The 17,599-nt window shown below is 38.8% G+C and overlaps 1 protein-coding gene across 1 annotated transcript in view; it reads right to left on the bottom strand.

Moving 5' to 3' along the window:
- The window catches only part of TCF7 (transcription factor 7), a 135,699-nt gene that overhangs the window by 10,876 nt on the left and 107,224 nt on the right, over positions 1-17,599 (bottom strand). Inside the window, exons 7-10 of the mRNA XM_032208627.1 lie at positions 15,728-15,838; positions 13,589-13,751; positions 11,456-11,563; positions 2,375-2,467 (exon numbers count right to left, since the gene is read on the bottom strand). Of these exons, the coding sequence (XP_032064518.1) occupies positions 2,375-2,467; positions 11,456-11,563; positions 13,589-13,751; positions 15,728-15,838 (475 nt within the window). The remainder of the gene's footprint in view (positions 1-2,374; positions 2,468-11,455; positions 11,564-13,588; positions 13,752-15,727; positions 15,839-17,599) is intronic.

Genomic DNA, 17,599 nt, shown 5'->3' with positions numbered 1-17,599 from the left:
ATTGGAGATTCTACCTAATGTGGATGAGAAGATAGTCAATCTAGGATGACAGCAAGGAATGCCAAGAGCAGGGAATGCATTATGGAGGGAAGAAGCCATCTTCCCAAAATCTGAATTTTGCAAATTATACCATTCAAGCCAAAGTTTTTCAGTGGAAAACCAATAGCAGACCAGTTTAAAAAGCATGGAGCTTTGAAGCATAGTTTTGGACTCATAAAAATTTGAAGGTTTCGCATGACAGGAATAGTTAAAATAAGGCTGTCTCATTTCTTTTCATCACTTTTTTCCTAATTAAAATTCTACTCCTACCAGTAGGTAGCCAAAGGAAAAATCCAAAATGAGACTTTAAGAACATTACTTCCACTAGAGGGTATCACCTGTTAGTGAGATTATAAGAAATACTTTCCTAAAGGAAAAGCACAGTATTAAAATTTATCATATTTTTTTTTAACTTTGCTACGGTTCTGTTTATAGGCTTTGGATTATGAAAATGATAACGGTGGTGCTGATGTTTTGGATTTAATGTTATGGCTTTCTACCTGTTGGATGAGGAAGAAAGCTATAGAAATTGACAATTACATGTATGAAAGATGGGACAGGAAGAGAAGAAATTGTGTAAAAAGAAAATATTAAAATGCACCAACTACCACCATTGGTCATTAATATGTTAATACTAATGTTGTTTTGGATTATCAACTTGGTTGCTTGTATATATTTCTGGGGTGCCTTGGAGTCAGTGCTGACTCTTAGCAACTGCCTAGACAAGTCCCTGCAGTTTTCTTAGCAAGATTTCTTGGAAATGGTTTGCCATTGTCTGGTTCCTATGGCTGAGAGTCTGGCCAAGATAGCTTTTTGTCTAAGGCAGGACTAAAACTCACAGCCTCCTGGTTTCTAGGCTTAACGGCAATATTAATGATACACACTGATAACTCCCAAATGCTGGGGACTGCAGTTGGGTATTATCTGTGTTTATCATTCAGATTGGTGTAGCCAATACACAGGCTACTTTTCCTGGTTGTGGGCTTCTTTTAAGCATCCATCCTGTTGCTCTAGAACAGTGATCACCAACTGGTGGTTTGCAAGAAGATTTTGGTGGTCTGCAGAAAAATCTTTGCATTTTTTAATATTGCACTAAATCAGGGATCCTCAAACTACGGCCCCTGGATCGGATATGGCCCACCAAAGCAATTACTCCCGCTCGCTGACAGGATGGGGTCGTTCAGGCACTTAACCTGGCTGCCTGTTTAGTAGCTCTAACCCTACCATCTTTCCCTCCCTGGGAGTCTAGGCGCTTCAGTAAGCAGTGCACAAAACTTTGGCCAGGCTCCTCAAAAAGCAGTTTGCAGGGGACAGATCTAGCGGCCGGGCTGGCTACAAGACAAACATTCATTCTTGGCCATATTTGAGATTCCTAGCTGCAATGGACATCAAACCTAGGGTTGACTCCAACCCTTCTCTTCACTAACAGGAGACCAAGCTAAGTACCTGAAGGACCCCATCCTGTCACTAATTCATATTAGTGGTCCACGGTATTTAAAATTATGAATTTAGTGGTACCTGAGGTCTGAAAGGTTGGTGACCCCTGCTCTAGAAAACAGCATGCTGGACTAAATGACTCTTGATCTGTCCAAGAACGGAAGTTCGGATGGTATTAAAGATGCAATCGTACCTCAAAAACTATCATTTCCTCTTCAGTGAACAATCTATTGCTTACTTGCTGCATTCTGTGTATATTTACATATGTATGTACAAGAAGGTATTTGCCACTTAGAAAATTGAATGTTGAATTTTTTTTTTCTTATTTCTGGGCCTTCACTTCCAGCTTCAATCATGTCCAATGCAATGTAAAACTAATATGAAAAGACTGGTTACAGGTACATCTGTGGTCCAACTTATAAACCTAAACATTTTCCCTAAATTACCCTCTCAAGACATACAATGAGGGAGATGATTTACAGCAATATATTTTTGGGCCCGGGAGATTCAAAATGTCCGCCTTCTGTTTATATCCTCTCAGAACAATATAGGAAAGGGTGTAAATGCAGAGGTAGAGACGTGCTGTGATTCCAGAGTTTTGATTAAACATCAAAACCCTGATATATTCATCTCACAAAACAACAAAAGTGTTGGCATGGAGTGTCAACCCACTTCCACTGACACAAAAGTTAGCCACTTGAAAAGTCACGTGGCACATTGATTGTTCCCTCCTAATGAAGAAATTCCACAGCCAATGAGCAATTCTATGGCCATGGAAAAGCTCAGGGCTCCTGGAATTCTGCAGCCAACGCTGGGTTAGGTGGATGCATGAGTGGCAGATGGTTTCAGACTCTCACTGCCATAATGCAGAATGACATTTGCTGCAGAATTCGCTTACCCTTGCCGCAGAAGCTGGCCAGGAAGTGCTGCTGAATTCCAGGGGCCCTGAATTAAACTGTATGTGATCACGGGATGGAGAGCCTGAAGAAGACTGAAGAGCAAGGGGTAAAGGGTTAAAATAGCAGCTATGGAGAGCAGAGGGAAAAAAAATAAGCATATGAACACATCAGGAAGTATGCAGGACACCATTACCACATCGTAGGCAAAGACTGAATTCACTATCACTGTTGTTTACTAAAACAAATCATTTGCCTTCTGCTGGAAATAAATCTTCAAACCATAAGAACTTTGAATAATATAGTAACAAGTGAACTTTATAGAAGCAAGGCTCTTGCTGTCACTGGCATTTATTTTATGCAGCATATGAATGCTGGACACTTGGTTAAAGAATAGTGGGTAGAATTATATATTGTGAAGATTTTGTTTGCTCTCTAATCTGAACCTTTTATTTAATCCAGTTTTACACTGGGCATGGAGCGAAAAGTAAACTAGCCCCAGAAATTTTTTTCAAACACTTCCCCCCTCCCACAATTTAACTTTGGACTTAAGATGAAAAATTACATCTTTGCCAGGTCACTGGATGAACTGTACTCCTCCCCCCCACTACATATATTTATTAATGAATACCCTTAAGTAGCATCAGATATTTATTTAGAAATCAGTTTTACTGAATCTGTGCTGAGGTTTGGTACCATATGGATGGGCACAGACCTGAGGTCTAAAATTATGTTCAGTAAATGAGAACATAAAACAATTACTATGAGATGCTAATTTCTGTTTTCTAAAAAAATCATGATACAGGGTACTTTTTATTTTTCCCTCTCCCCAGTGCAGAAAATATTGAAGCCATGTCCTCTACTACAAAAAGCTATAAGAGAAGTGTCCTTTCTTGTGTGGTGATGGTGCTGCTTCTTGTTACAGAAATTCAGATAAATAATATATCTATTGCATTGTATCTTCCCCTCTCCCCCAAATTCTCTATTGCCCAATGCTTCTACTGTCCACCACTTTTCAAAATAATAAAATTAACCTGTAAAATGTATTTATTACAATAATGCCTTTCCATTAGTTATTCCTTTCCTTCTTCCCACAAAAAAAAAACCTGATTAATTTGGGGTAATTTAACAATGCTCTGGTGTTCATTTGTTTTTAATGATAGTAATCAGTCAATCTTAAAAATCCACAGAAACATTTTTAATGAAAGATGGGAGATTGTAAAAGATTAGTAAACTAGTTTGCCTGGGGAGTCTTGTGGGAGACGCGAACCAATTTACCTCTAAGCCAATTGTACTTAAGTAATATGAGAGGCCTAAGGAACAAAAACAAGAAATAAAAGACTTTCTACTTGAAGTGATTTATGAAGATAACCTGAAGATCAACAAACAAAAAATTGCAATTGTGACCTGCAATGTTTGTGGTATTTGTCTTCCTTTCTGAAAACAAGCTGGAATACATTTGCAGCAAATGCACATGTATAGCAAGCCTATACATTTGAGAAAAAGCCATGGAATTAGAGTTCAAATTGCTATCATTTAAGAAAGGAAGCTCCAAAGTAAAAAAAAAGAGAGAGAGGGAGAGGGAGAAAGTAGATAGATGAAAAGACAGTATCAAATGCACTGGATGAAAGTAAAAACCAAGGGCAAGAAATGAAGATATAGTCTCCACTAGAAATCAGAAACAATACTCCGTTCCTTCAAATTCAAACTATGGATGTTTAGAAGGATGAAAATGAACGTGACTTGACTCCCTAAATGATAAATAGGAAGAAACTGCATCCGCAATAAGAAGACAAAGTGTAGTAGTAGTTGGGTTTTTTTAGGACTCCAACAATTGAAACAAACATGTTGACTGAATCTATCAACTAATGAAGTTTGCTGTTTGCCAGGAAAAGTTTCAAGGGTATGACAGAAGATTTTCTAAGTTACCACTTTTAATAACAATTATCCCTTGTTGATAGATATGAGAAAAAATGATGTTGTAAAAAAGAACTATAACTCTATCATAACATTTCTGATGAAAGGGTGAAAGACATGCATGATCCTATGTTAGCTGGTCATGTTAATAAGCACTGTTACATTAAGAATATGTCTGGTATGGTCAGTCCACACATTGTTCTGAATCCATACTATGGAGACAGAAGTCTTTGTGCCTGAGCTATGGTGGTGCAGTGCTTAAACTGCAGTGTTGCAGGCTAATTCACTGCTCACTGTTCGATTCTTACTGGTTCTAGGTTGACTCAGCCTTCAATCCTTCTGAGGTCGGTAAAATGAGGACCTAGATTGTTGGGGGCAATATCTGTAAACTGCTTAGAGAGGGCTGTAAAGCACTATGAAAGGGTATATAAGGCTAAATGCTATGGCTATGTTAATCTTCCAAAGTGGGTGCCTTCTCAAAGAGGTAGATTTGGCTGTTGGTTGGAATTTGGCAAATCAGTCTAATTTTGGAAGTTTTGGTCCAAGCTGGTTTCATACAGAACACCAGATTAAATAAAATTGAGTTAAAGTGTTTTAGATCATAGAGAAAGACAAATCAACTTCTCACTTGGTAGAATGTGCTAGTAAATAGAGATGTATTAATTTAACAGTTAATTTAACATTATAGGTCTTTCCAAAGGTTTTGAAAATAAAGAGTGGGCATGAGAGATTCTAAGTGTGAGTAAAACACCATGCACACAAGTATGCATTATTTTGTTTTCTAAACTGCAAACTTCCTGCTACCGTGTTTCCCCGAAAACAAGACAGGGTCTTATTTTCTTTTGACCTCCCGAAATAAGCACTTGGCCTTATTTTCGGGGAGGTCTTATTATTATTATTATTATTTTTAATAAATGTTTTTTAATTTTAGTTTAAAACAGGTACACATCTTTCTTTACATCTGTAGAAAATGTATCAATCAATTACAGATAAGTTTTGGTACATCTCCTCCACAGTCAACCAACATAACTCATATTAGCTAAAGCATTATTATATATCCATTTTCATTTAACTGTAATTATTATTTAGAAATATTGATAAAAGTAATAATCTTGAACAATCCCTGCCCACACCGGTGGGAGAGGAAAAATTCAAAAAAAAAAAAAAAAAAAGGACAGATAAAAAATAAAAATTAAAATAAAAAATAAAAATAATACAAAAAAAGACCAAAAGGTCTTATTATTTTTGAGGTGCAGGAGGCGGTGAGCGTGGCCACCCCATGGCTGCTGCTGTGTTGCAATATTTTTGGGGAGGGCTTATTTTCGGGGTAGGATTTATTTTAGCCCATGTGCTCAAAAGCCCGATTGGGCTTATTATCCAGGGAGGTCTTATTTTGGGGGAAACAGAATAGTTGTTTGGTCCCAAAGCTGAAGCATCTGTTTTAATTTGTTTAAAAAAAGTCAGGTAAGGACATAATTTAACAGTGCTTCCCCATATACTACTTACTTACGCTATTTCAAGTTCCTGTAGCAGTTTTAAAAAACAACAATATCTTGCAAATACATAATCGCCTAAATGTTAAATTTTCATGAATGAAGACATTTTTGCAGGTTCCAGAATTAGCCTTCCAGTCATATGTGAGCAAGCAGAAATCAGCCCCTGTATAAAATTTATTGTCCAACTCAAGATAGTACTTTGATTTTATATATGCGAGGGATGTTAAACCAACTCACTGGTAAAGCCAATCGGTTTTGCTGCTCTTTGCTTCTGAGCATCATCAGCCAGTAAAAAGCCACCTACCAGCCACAGGCCTGTTATGGTTGGTTGATAGCATTTAAGAGACAAGATCACCATTCGTTCCAATCAGAGAATAAACATTCTGGATTCATCCCACCCTAATAATTTGGGCATGACATTAGGCACTTCTTCAAGATTTAAAATGGACATTTGCCTGCCTACACTTGCATACTTTTCCTCTGATTGCATTCACAATTTCTGTCATACCAATGCCCAATGATTGCCTTTTGCTCTGAAGAAAAAGTGGATTCTTTAAGCAAAAAAGTAAACAGAAAAGTGAGGGAAAATTTTAAGAAAAGATCACAAATGAACTGGAGGTAAAACATGCACAATCATTCTTTTACATTTAGCCATAAAATCTAAGACCAAACTTATGGAATTTATCTTCTGGGCTTTCCATTTTCCTTCTGAGAGCTTTAGGGGGGTTGTTGGTGCTGATTCATTCAGACAAAGGGATTCTTTGTAGAAGGAATAGAGATGTAGGTAAATAAAAGTAGACACCCCCAAACTTAAGCTTGCCACTAATTGCTTGCCACCAATTAACTACATCTACGCAGTCTTCTAAGTCTTCTAAGCCAAGGGTCTGGGCACTGGTTGGGCAATTCTGAGCATTGAAGTCTGCAGGTCTCAAAGTTGCCAAGGTTGGAGACCCATATTCTAAGCAGTGTTATGGAAATGTGGCCCTCTTTTTAGTCGTCCCTCCCCCCACCCAACTCACAGCCTAGTCAACAATTCTGGAATTCTTTATTGGAACTTTTTCAAATACTATCCAGAGCTGACCATACCTAACTTCTGAGATCAAAGTCACATGTTGCGACCTGCTGAGGTAAGCATCAGGGAAGGCACCATCAAATTTAAAGAAGCCTGGTGTAGCTTATCTATTTCTGAATATTATTTTAATCATTTTTTCTTTGTTACATCTCAAGATGAGGTCAAGTAAAGCTATATCCAGATATGAATCACCTTTCTGTTGTCTCTTTTCCATGCTTAATGAACTGCTATGAAGTATGCAATGGTGCATTCCTGTTGTGCATTATACTGCAAAGAAACCCATCCATTTTGCACTATTCACAAGATGTATCCAGATTTCTGAGGAATATCATCCTCAAATGCAATGTAAATTATTAACCTAGCTCTGGATCTTCTATAGACCTGCATAAAGAAAAGTACAGTATTCTCTCATAACAAGTACCCTGTTTAGCAATTGTTTGACAGTGGTCACACTGGTCCTTGAAGTTATGACCATCACAGTGTCCCCGGGGTCATATGATCACCATTTGTACACTTTACAGCCAGCTTCTGATAAGTAGAGTCAATGGCAGTAAAATCACAAATCGTGTTTATGTACTATCTTGCTTAATGATCAAAAGTGATTCACTTAACAACAATGGCAAAAGTGAGGTCATAGATCTGTGATTTCTTGCTTAATGACTGCATTGCTTAATGATGTTCCTATTTCAATCGTGAGAGTCCTTAAGCAAGAACTATCCGCATGAAAGTCTGTAGCAATTTATCTGAACTAAGAACAATTTAGATCTAGCAATATTAAACTGCCTGAATGCAGTTATAATATTCACACACAAGAATAATAAGGTAAGGCATGTATTGAGAGAGAGAGAGATCCAACATGTTTATTTATACCAATAATTGTACACGAAACATCAATTTCTGTGAGATTATTATTTACTTTGAGAATACTACCAAAGCCTTTCTCCTTTTCCCCATTGTAATAAAGAGATGTTAAAAAAATTAAATCCTTAAATAATTTCAAGGCAATATATTATATGTTGTAGAGATCCACCTTAAAGCAATTGTTTATTTTCCTCCCACAAGAATTAAGTATCTTAGTCAGGCATCACACCTAAATACTTGCTTAACTCCAAAAATGGATCTAGGTCTTTATTGTCACTTACATAGTTTGAATATTCTTGGGGCAATCTTGTCAGGAGAAATTTAGCATTTTCATGTTCAATCCCATTTAAGTGAAGGAGCACTGAATAATATCTTCTTCACTATCCTCCAAATAGTCTTCCAATGCCCTTCTTCTCTTTTTCAACTGTCTGTTGTCCTTGCAACATTCCATGGCTGTCTACTTGCTAAGGAGCATAGATGGGAACGGAATGTTGCAAGGACATAGGCAGTTGAAAAAGAGGAAAAGGGCATTGGAAGAATATTGGAAAGACAGTGACGCAGAGGCACTGAAGCTAGTATACCATGAAGGCTTACTAAATACCAAAGATACCAAACTGTCCTACAAGAAAAATAAAATTAAAAATAGAAAAGAGATATAGCAAGGCAAAGTATTACATTGCCAGGACACAAAAAAGTAACAGGCAAAGGAGGTAACATGACCAGATAAATGGCTAAGAGCAGAAAAGTTGACAAAAGAGACAGAGGGTCTAATTCTGGTTGTACAAGGCCACACTTTACGAACAAAAGCAAGAAGACAGCAATAGAGCACAAATGCTATCTCTGCAAAGAAGCTGAAGAAACAGTAGACCAATTAATTGGCTGCTTCAAGAAGATAGCGAAGACTGGTGACACAATGGGAGGACAAAGTAGCAACAATGGTGCTGGATATTGGAATATGCAAGAAATATCACTTGCCTGCAGAAGGGACTGAAAGAACTGAAGGGACAACAAAACAGGCAAATTAATAGCAAATGAAGAAGCTACAGTCCTCTGGAACTTCAGAATTTAAACAGACAAGCATTTGTCACACAGCACTCTAGACTAAACAATTAATAGGAAAGACTAAAAAATCTGGATAGTAAACATTGCAATACCTGGAAGCAGAGAATAGAAGAGAAAGAACTGGAGAGAAATCACAAATTACAAAGACCTGCAAAAGGAAGTCAAAAGGCTGTGGCAAAAGAAAGACCAAGATAGTACCAATAGTAATAGGCACCTCGGCCTATCATTTAAAGGTTGGATATTTACAGATTACAGATTAACAGAGTTGGAAGGGACCTTGTAGGTCATCTAGTCCAATTCCCCCCCACCCAAGCAGGAGACCCCTACACCATTTCTGACAAATGGCAGTCCAATCTCTTCTTGAAGCCTCCAGTGATGAAGCTCCCACAACTTCTGAAGGCAGGCTGTTCCATTGGTTGATTGTTCTCACTGTTCTCACTGTCACAGTCAGATTCATTTCCTGAATACTCAAAATGTCACATGGTGAATTTAGAGTATTTGGAAAAATAACCTATTTTGAGATTAGAACACTTCATAGCAGAATGTTTGTGGTCCTCTACTCATAAAGCATCAAGCTCAACAACAAAAAAGAGAGAAAAGATGGAGAATGAAAAAAGGCAGCAGAAGTCAAAGGTGGGATCTTGTGGGAACCATGAATTATGAATAGAGGTATAAAATTATGGGCAGAGGCATAAAAAATAAAGTAAGTGGAAGTCAATGCAAAGGATAGTAACATAGTTCTTACAGAGAAGAAGCTACAAGGTGGCAAATAGTGAAGATAAACGAGTAGCCAAAATCTGAAGATTTAAAAAAAAAGATTTATTAAGAACAAAATCCAGGAAAAGGAATATATACTATAAACCAGTGGTGGGTTATAACCAGTATGCTCTGGTATGGGTACCGTTCTGGTATGGTGCTCCGGGGGGGCCACCCGCCCGCCTGCACTCCTTACTGGTATTTGAGCTCTTTGGGGCTTCCGCACACACGCATGGAACGTACGGCGCCTGCGCGACACTCCACTGAGCAGCTGGAATGTCGCAGAGGCACAGCGGAACGCTGCAGGCGGTAAGTACACATACACGCGCTGCACACGTTCATGTGGTAGACACCCGGCCCCGTTGCATAGTACTGGTTTCACCGGGATCCAGAACCCACCACTGCTAAAAAAACAAATAACATATAGAAAACAAAACCATATTGGTGAGAAAAGTAAGTAATATGAGTAAAAAAAGAGAGGATAGAGATAGAATGAAACAAGTAAAAGCTAAAGGGAAGGCAAGAATAAAGGAGAATAAAGAGAAAGAAAATATCACAAATGTTTAAGTCAACATTCAATAGTTGGAAATAGCAACTTGTGTTCATGTAAGAAAGAGAAGCATCTTTATGTTTTATTTATTCTGTCTGTGGATAGAATGGAGAATATAAAAATGAAAGAAAATGAAGGATGTGTAGAGATGAAGCAATAACTCTGCCTTAGATAATCTGAGGTACCCAGTCAGAAATAATTACAATCAATGTCAAAAGGCTGTATAAAAAAAGGGGAAATAATGCTAAGGTATGCAAAAGGTATGCAAAGAAAAAAAATGCTTACAGGTCTGCTGTTTCGAAGAGAAAACAAATATTGAAAGTTGAAATAATCAATTTAAGAGAATAGGCCCCAAATATACCACTCTGGGAAAGTGAGGGGGAGGGAAGAGGAAGATAAGGCTCAGCAGGCTGTCACATACATTGGCAAAATAAATAGCAAACCAAAATAGGAAAGAAAATGAAGTGCGCAAAATAGAAACCTATGAAAAAGCACAGATTTATAAAACCCTCAACTGTGAATACTTTGACATATTTTAGAATACTCCTTTTTAAATATGTCGATCTGTGACCCAATCAGAGGAATTCTGGGTGAACACAATCATCCACTTTCATTGGAAATAGAAATAATGGCATTAAATACATTGAACCTCTTTTGGGGTTGCATTGAAGTCAACATTATAAGATCCTGCTGAAACCAGTGCCTAAAAGGCAGTTACAGCAAACCTGACTGGGGAATTCTGGGAGTTGAAGTCCTCCAGGCTTAAAGTTGCCAAGGTTGGAAACCCCTGGTATAATCTACTCTCAATATTCTGGTTTATAATGACCTATTGAATTCACATCCTAAACTCAATGGAAGAACCTTTCCTTGTGCTCCCAGTGTAATTCTTGAGCACAATTTGCTGTCAATTCTTTTCTTTTTTCTTTTTCCTAATCCTCCTCCACCCTCTGCAAAGGATTCATCTGAAACCAGGAGCTTGTGTATGTGTGAGTTATGACTTGCAATATATTGTGAGAAAGTGATGGCAGGGCAGCAGGAAAAGAGAATCCTATTGAACTTTAAAAAGTTGGTTGCAATGTTAAGCTCAGGATGTTTTCAGGGTAAAATACAAAATAAAATATTCTTGCCATCAATATTGCTTGGCCGCCTTCCGCCACTTCTACCAGTTCCATGTACATGACTCAGATAATCCAGTTAAAGCTTTTGAAACCAATCTTCAACATAGTCGCCCACTGAGTTGGCATCACTCACAAACTACTAAGACAGATAACTGAAAGCCGTTAGCGGCAAAGCCCGGAGTTACTTAAAAAGCAAAAATGGCTAGTGTCCTACACAAACTCTGCCACCGCAACAGATCCCAGATACTCACATAGTTATCTCTTGCAGACCAGCCAGGATAGAGCTGCATGTGAAGCTGCCTTTCCTTGCGGGCCAGTTCATAATACTTGGCTTGCTCCTCTCGTGACAACGCGTGCCACTGAAAAGGAACCATAGAAAACAATGAGCACCCAAAAAATTTACAGTGCTCTCACACCCTGATCAGAAAAAGAGTACTGTTGCCTTCCAGGTGTTGGTAGGTAGGTGTTGGTAGCTCCCATCAGCAGCAACCAGCCACATTCCTAAGCAAGGTCTAAGATATATCTAGAAATCTTAATTCTCTTAACATCTAATTTATTGCATAGATGTAAGGTGGGTGGAAGGAAGATCAACATATTCACAAAGATTCAGCCCTTAACTTTACACATGGTAGTTGGAAACACTCTGTTGCACACATCTGATCTTGATAAACACATAAAAGAAGAATCTTCCACATAACAGAGCAAAACGTGGGAATTTGTGACTTTGCAGATGCTGCTGAACGACAACTTCTAGACATTCGTTTATTAATTATATCAATTTTATATAGCCACCGTCTCACAGCTGTGAATCTAAAGAATGGCCAGTAGGAAGGATTCTGGGAATTGCATTTTAGCAAAAACAATACAGTCCCAACTCTTGTGATAAGGCAATGGTCCATTTCCCCCTTTCCACCTACGAGTTTTCTGTACTAGAACATGAAAAAAAGATGCAGAAATAGCAATTTTCTTTTAGAATTTCTTCATTTCTCAAATCCCCAAATCACTAATTACTAATATAGTCACTGTTATTCATTTGCATATGCTTGTACTTATCAGTTTTTGTGGAAATGGAACTTCTCTGTGCAGAAAGCAACGACAAAAGTAAGAATTCAGCTTCTGATTCTATAAGTAAATGGAATCCCTGCACATTGTTTAACCCCACCCCACCCCAAATTTAGGAATAGAAATTTTTGATTGAATTCTCTTTTTTTATGCAATTAACACATAATATCTACGTTAAGTTCTTACTATTTGGAATCAAGATCAGAATTTGGGATACAATTGACAGTTACATACCTAAGAAGTGTATGCCCTGATGAGAAAAAATAAATTATATGATTGGCCAGAAAAGGAAATAACAGAAGTCTTTGAAATCCAAAATGAAAAAAGCTTGCTCAGTTATAATAAATTAGTTGAGCAGCCTTTGGTAGGTCATTTCTCATGTTACTTCCCCTGTCCAAAATGACAATAGTTGGCACCTGCCTTACAGCGTTGTGTGGATCCATACTTTGTGGCGGGAAAAATATTTTAGATGTAGAAAGTGATCTACAAATAATCAATTTGAGTTTCCTGACATCTTTTGAAAGTCCCAGATAATGAAAACTGCTTCATAATCTGCTGATGCAGGGACTTGTATACAATCTTTAAAAAAAAAAATTGGAAAAAGGAAGAAAAAAAATATTGTGTTTTCTTAAGCTATCCATTCTGCAGCAGTGCAGAAGTTTCGTTATAAATTTTGTTACACTTTCAAAGCCCATCCAGATGTATTGAACCAGATGCAAGGGGCATTCAAGTTTAAATATGGAGAAGGTGTAGCAAAACCAAACCATGGAGATGTCCGCTCTGGAAAAGTGTGTTGGTGTACTGCAAACTGCACATCAACCAGGCCACTATAAAAGGTAAAGGTCCCCTTGCACATAAGTGCTAGTTGTTCCCGACTCTAGGGGGTGGTGCTCATCTCCGTTTCAAAGCCGAAGAGCCAGCACTATCCAAAGACGTCTCTGTGGTCATGTGGCTGGCATGACTAAACGCTGAAGGCACACAGAACACTGTTACCTTCCCACCAAAGGTGGTTTCTATTTTTTTACTTGTATTTTTTATGTGCTTTCAAACTGCTAGGTTGGCAGAAGCTGGGACAAATAACAGGAGTTCACTCCGTTACATGGTGCTAGGGATTCGAACCACCGAACTGCCAACCCTTCTGATCGACAAACTCAGCGTCTTAGCCACTATACAACTAGACTATTCACCTATACGGGAGAATAATTTTCAAAGCCTTTCTCCAGACTCTTTCCCAGGTCCATTGGAGCAATATATTGACTGAAAATAAGATAAACCAAACAACTCATTCATCACGAATCTTTCCTAATGCCTATATATCTTACCCGTCTTCCTAAAATTTGGTTGATCGCGGCACTTTCTTTCAAGGTGCATTCAGCAATGACCTTTGCCCGCATTTCTTTCATGTACAACATAAAAGCATTCAAAGGCTTCTTGATAGTAGGCTTCTTAGCTTCCTTTTCTCTCTTTGGTTCTGATTGTGATTTCCTTATATGAAAGAGAAAAGAAACAATTGATAATGCAGGGTCTTACCTCAGTACTGCAGCCTCTTAGAAAATAATAAAAAACAAGGATTGACAGTGAAGGAATAAAAACAGATGAGCCAAAGATTAAACATTAAAAGAGCAAAATATTTTTTTCTAATGGTAGTCAACGTTATCACTGAAGATATAATTTTGGTCCTTATGGTCCAAAATATCCTACAAAACATCCTATTGATCCAGTTCATTTGCTCTGTTAATCTGATATATGAAATATCCATATAGGAACCACCATATTTATTACTTTTGCCTGGTAGGACCAGGGGTGGGCTGCTATGGGTTTGCCTGGGTTTGGGAGAACCCGTAGCTAACATTACGGCAAGTTCGGAGAATCTCCAAATCCCATCCCAGACAGAGGGCAATCTTCCAATCTATAACCCTGAAAAGGAGGCTTGTGGACACTGGCTTTGCAAATGAGAAGCAGCAGCTTCTCTTCCAAGAGGTGGAACTGGTAAGGGAGCATGCCAAGAGAACATATTAGACCACCTATTCCTGTCAGATTCCTCCCACCTGAAGAGGTTCCCTTAGGAGAAGCAGCTTATGATGACCCACTTCTGTGAAGTGTGGAAGGCAGAAGTCCAAAAGCACTGTATTTCTTTAATGTCTGCCCCTCTTCTGTGATAGCCTTCCAGAGACTTTTACAGACTGAACTTTTCTGAAGGACCTTTATGGATGGATATTAATTATTATTACTTGGATAGTAATTATTATTAATTATATATAGCTCTTGAGCTACAGTGGTAATTGGGACCAGAATTTCCATTGATAAATGATGTGGTCATAAAGCATGATGTGACACTTAATGACAGCAATCCTGGCCATTGCCATTATTACCAATTTAGCCAAGCCACTCCCAGCATGGTCCCTCCCAGTCCCTTAAGTTTGGAACTGCCTTCTCTTCAACTCCCCCATCCTCTTATCACCACCACCAGCACCATCTCTGCCTTTATGGCCACTTTGCATTCTGCCACCTCTGTCTGTCCTGCTGTACTGTGCTCACTGGCTCAGCTGACTTTTGCCATCTTCCTCCCACTGTTAACTAGTTGTGCCCAGCCTGATTCAAAGGTCTTCTTCCTGAGGTCACTTGTGCCACTCTGAATAACATGCACGATTCCCAGGCTTCTGTGACCATCTAAAATTCATGAGAAGGCCATGCCTACTGTTCTGCAAATCATTTGCATCATTCTTGTGATGCTTCACAAAGCCTTTGAAAAGCCTCTGAGGCATCCTGAAGCATCATAAGAACAGTATGCGCTTTTTGAAGGATAGTGTGAATAGCCTTGGAAGAAGGCCTAGCAGGGTCAAATGATGCCTCGCCTAGGGCAGGTTGGACACACCTTTTTAGCAGGAGAAAGATGGTGATGGTCAATTGGATGTGGCAGGACCTATGGAATGTGTAGTGGCAGCTTTGAGCTGTGCCACTGGTTGTGGGCTTGAACTGAAGTAGTGGCTGGGAGGGAAGGGCAGCTGACTGAAATTGCTGAAGGCCTCAGGCTTCTACTTCAGCCCCCGTGTTGCCACTGCTACCAAGGAGGGCTGTTGTGCAGGACAACCAAAAGGGCAGAAATGGAGGAAAGGAAAAAAAGAAAGTGGGGGGAAGTGCCCCTGTAGTCATAAATGTGGCCAGACTTCCAAAGATGACTACGCGAGCGCTGCAATGTCTACAATTTTGAGGGCCATTCATAAGTACCATTGGTTCAGCACGACTGTAACTTCAAACAGTGGCTGAACAAATGGTTGTAAATTGAAAACTACATCGTTCTGTCTTTGTTGTACATTGTACTACATTTATTTTCTGGTGGAAAGTTTATTGTATCTTAACTACGTTACCGTATGTCTTGAAGATTCAGCAGCATAAAAATGCAACATATAAATAAATAGCACAGTACCTATAAGTTTTCATCCCAGCTCTTGGCTACTTACATGCTTCGGTCGTAATGATCCATTTCTTGTTTCCCAGATGGAGATGTGATGCCTGGGTGTGGGAGGCCTGGTGCATGCATTCCAGAGCTAAGCACCAAAGGATGTGTAATCCTGCAATATAACACAGATTTGTTATTGCCTGGATTTCTAATGCATTATATTAGAATGGGATTTGTACAGAAGTTGGACTCGTTTCTAGATGTGGAGAGTGACTGTTTCACAGAACTGTGTGTGGACATTGGTGTAACAGCAAAGTTTGCTGACTTCCATGTAGGTTGACATTTCCAGAGACATAGCACAATATAAATGGAAGCCTAGGTTTCTAAAGACTTCTGGAACTGCAACATAATGGATGCTTGGGCACTCAGCTGCTGTATTCTGAATTAGACTGAGAAATACAGCAATGACAGCCAAGGGTTAATCTACACTTGAACAGAGTTTGGTTTTCAACAATCGTGAGACAAGGGCTCTGGCTCACTAGGTGGCACTTTCTAGCTTGATGTCCCCCCCTCTACATTGACTGTTGGAGCAAACTAACACAAATGTTACATGTCAAAATGACAACCTCCCATCTGCAGTCGTCATCTTTGGTTATCCTGAAATTCTGTAAGGGAAGCATTCTTTCGGGATGGAGAACACCCAAGAACGCTTTGACACAGCTCTTGGTAAAGCTTATGGCAATGCTGAGTCAGGCAGCGCCAACTCCAACTTGGTATTTTCTTCTTACAATGCCTGTAGTTAAATAAAGACTGCGAGACTTAATTTGCTGTTTGATTAAAGAGCTGTATTTAGCAGTTCCTTACATGTACCTCAGGTTTAAGTTCTAAGAAAAATAAAAAAGGGGTGGGGAAAATTTTATGCTGATTTTCTGGCTTCAGTTCTTTGCAATAATTATTTTATGCAAGTTGTTCTTGCCAAGGAAACTAGGTTGTTGGGTGACTAAGCCCATTTTAGATGAGGACCTAGACGTGGCTTATATACCAATTCTTTGCCAAGAATTTCTTAGGCTAACGTCCTTCAATCTGCGTCTGAGCCTGTAGCTTTAGTGCTATATAAATTTGAATGACCCTTTCCCTTTCTTCAGTAATTCTGAACAGAAAGGGATATTAGAAAGTGAGGGCCACATTCCTGAAGTTTTCATAAAAAAGATTGTAGATGAATTGTTTGCACATTCTTCAGTTCTGAAGAATACTTTCTGCATTATAGAAAGATGCTGTCAATTTACTGAGCATCATGACTAAAGCTTGAGACAGAAGATTTGCCCATGGGAGACAACCAACTGTTCATTAGCTCTGTTGGCACAAAAAGAAATGATGCTTGATATTAATCTACTGGCATAGCTTGAAGCTTGATCATTATCTGTCAAGGTGTGCGTTCTTGTCTGAAAAATCTGCCTCATTCTCTGCTGTTAATGGGAATGCTGCTATGGCAAAGAATGAAACTACCAGATAACTAGGAGGTCTGTCATTCATTTATCTTAAATATTAAGATACTTAGACAGGCAAAGGTGCCTGAGGCAGAGTAAACATTAAGGTAATGGCATAATAATACTATAATAGTAAAAATAATGATGTGCCTTTCCCCATTATGACTCCCAGAATGTGTTCATCAAGAGACTTATTAGGACAATACAAAGCAGAAGCCAGAGGAGAAATGCAATGAATGGTGCTTGCGCATACATTCCCTGTAGGTTAATGTATATTCCAGCTGGACCTTCTCAGAAGTAAAGAGAAAATAAATTTGGCATTCAGGTCATTCTGATTAGCTCCCCCAAATTTACAACCAAGTGGAACAAAGCCCAGCCAATTGATCAAATTCTTTTGTGATGATCAGGAAAGCCAATGGCATATTCACTTCTGAAGTCGTTGGGTT

The sequence above is a fragment of the Thamnophis elegans genome, chromosome 2 (assembly GCF_009769535.1).
Source record: "Thamnophis elegans isolate rThaEle1 chromosome 2, rThaEle1.pri, whole genome shotgun sequence".
Classification (NCBI taxonomy): domain Eukaryota; kingdom Metazoa; phylum Chordata; class Lepidosauria; order Squamata; family Colubridae; genus Thamnophis; species Thamnophis elegans.
This window is presented reverse-complemented; position numbering and strand designations above follow the sequence as displayed.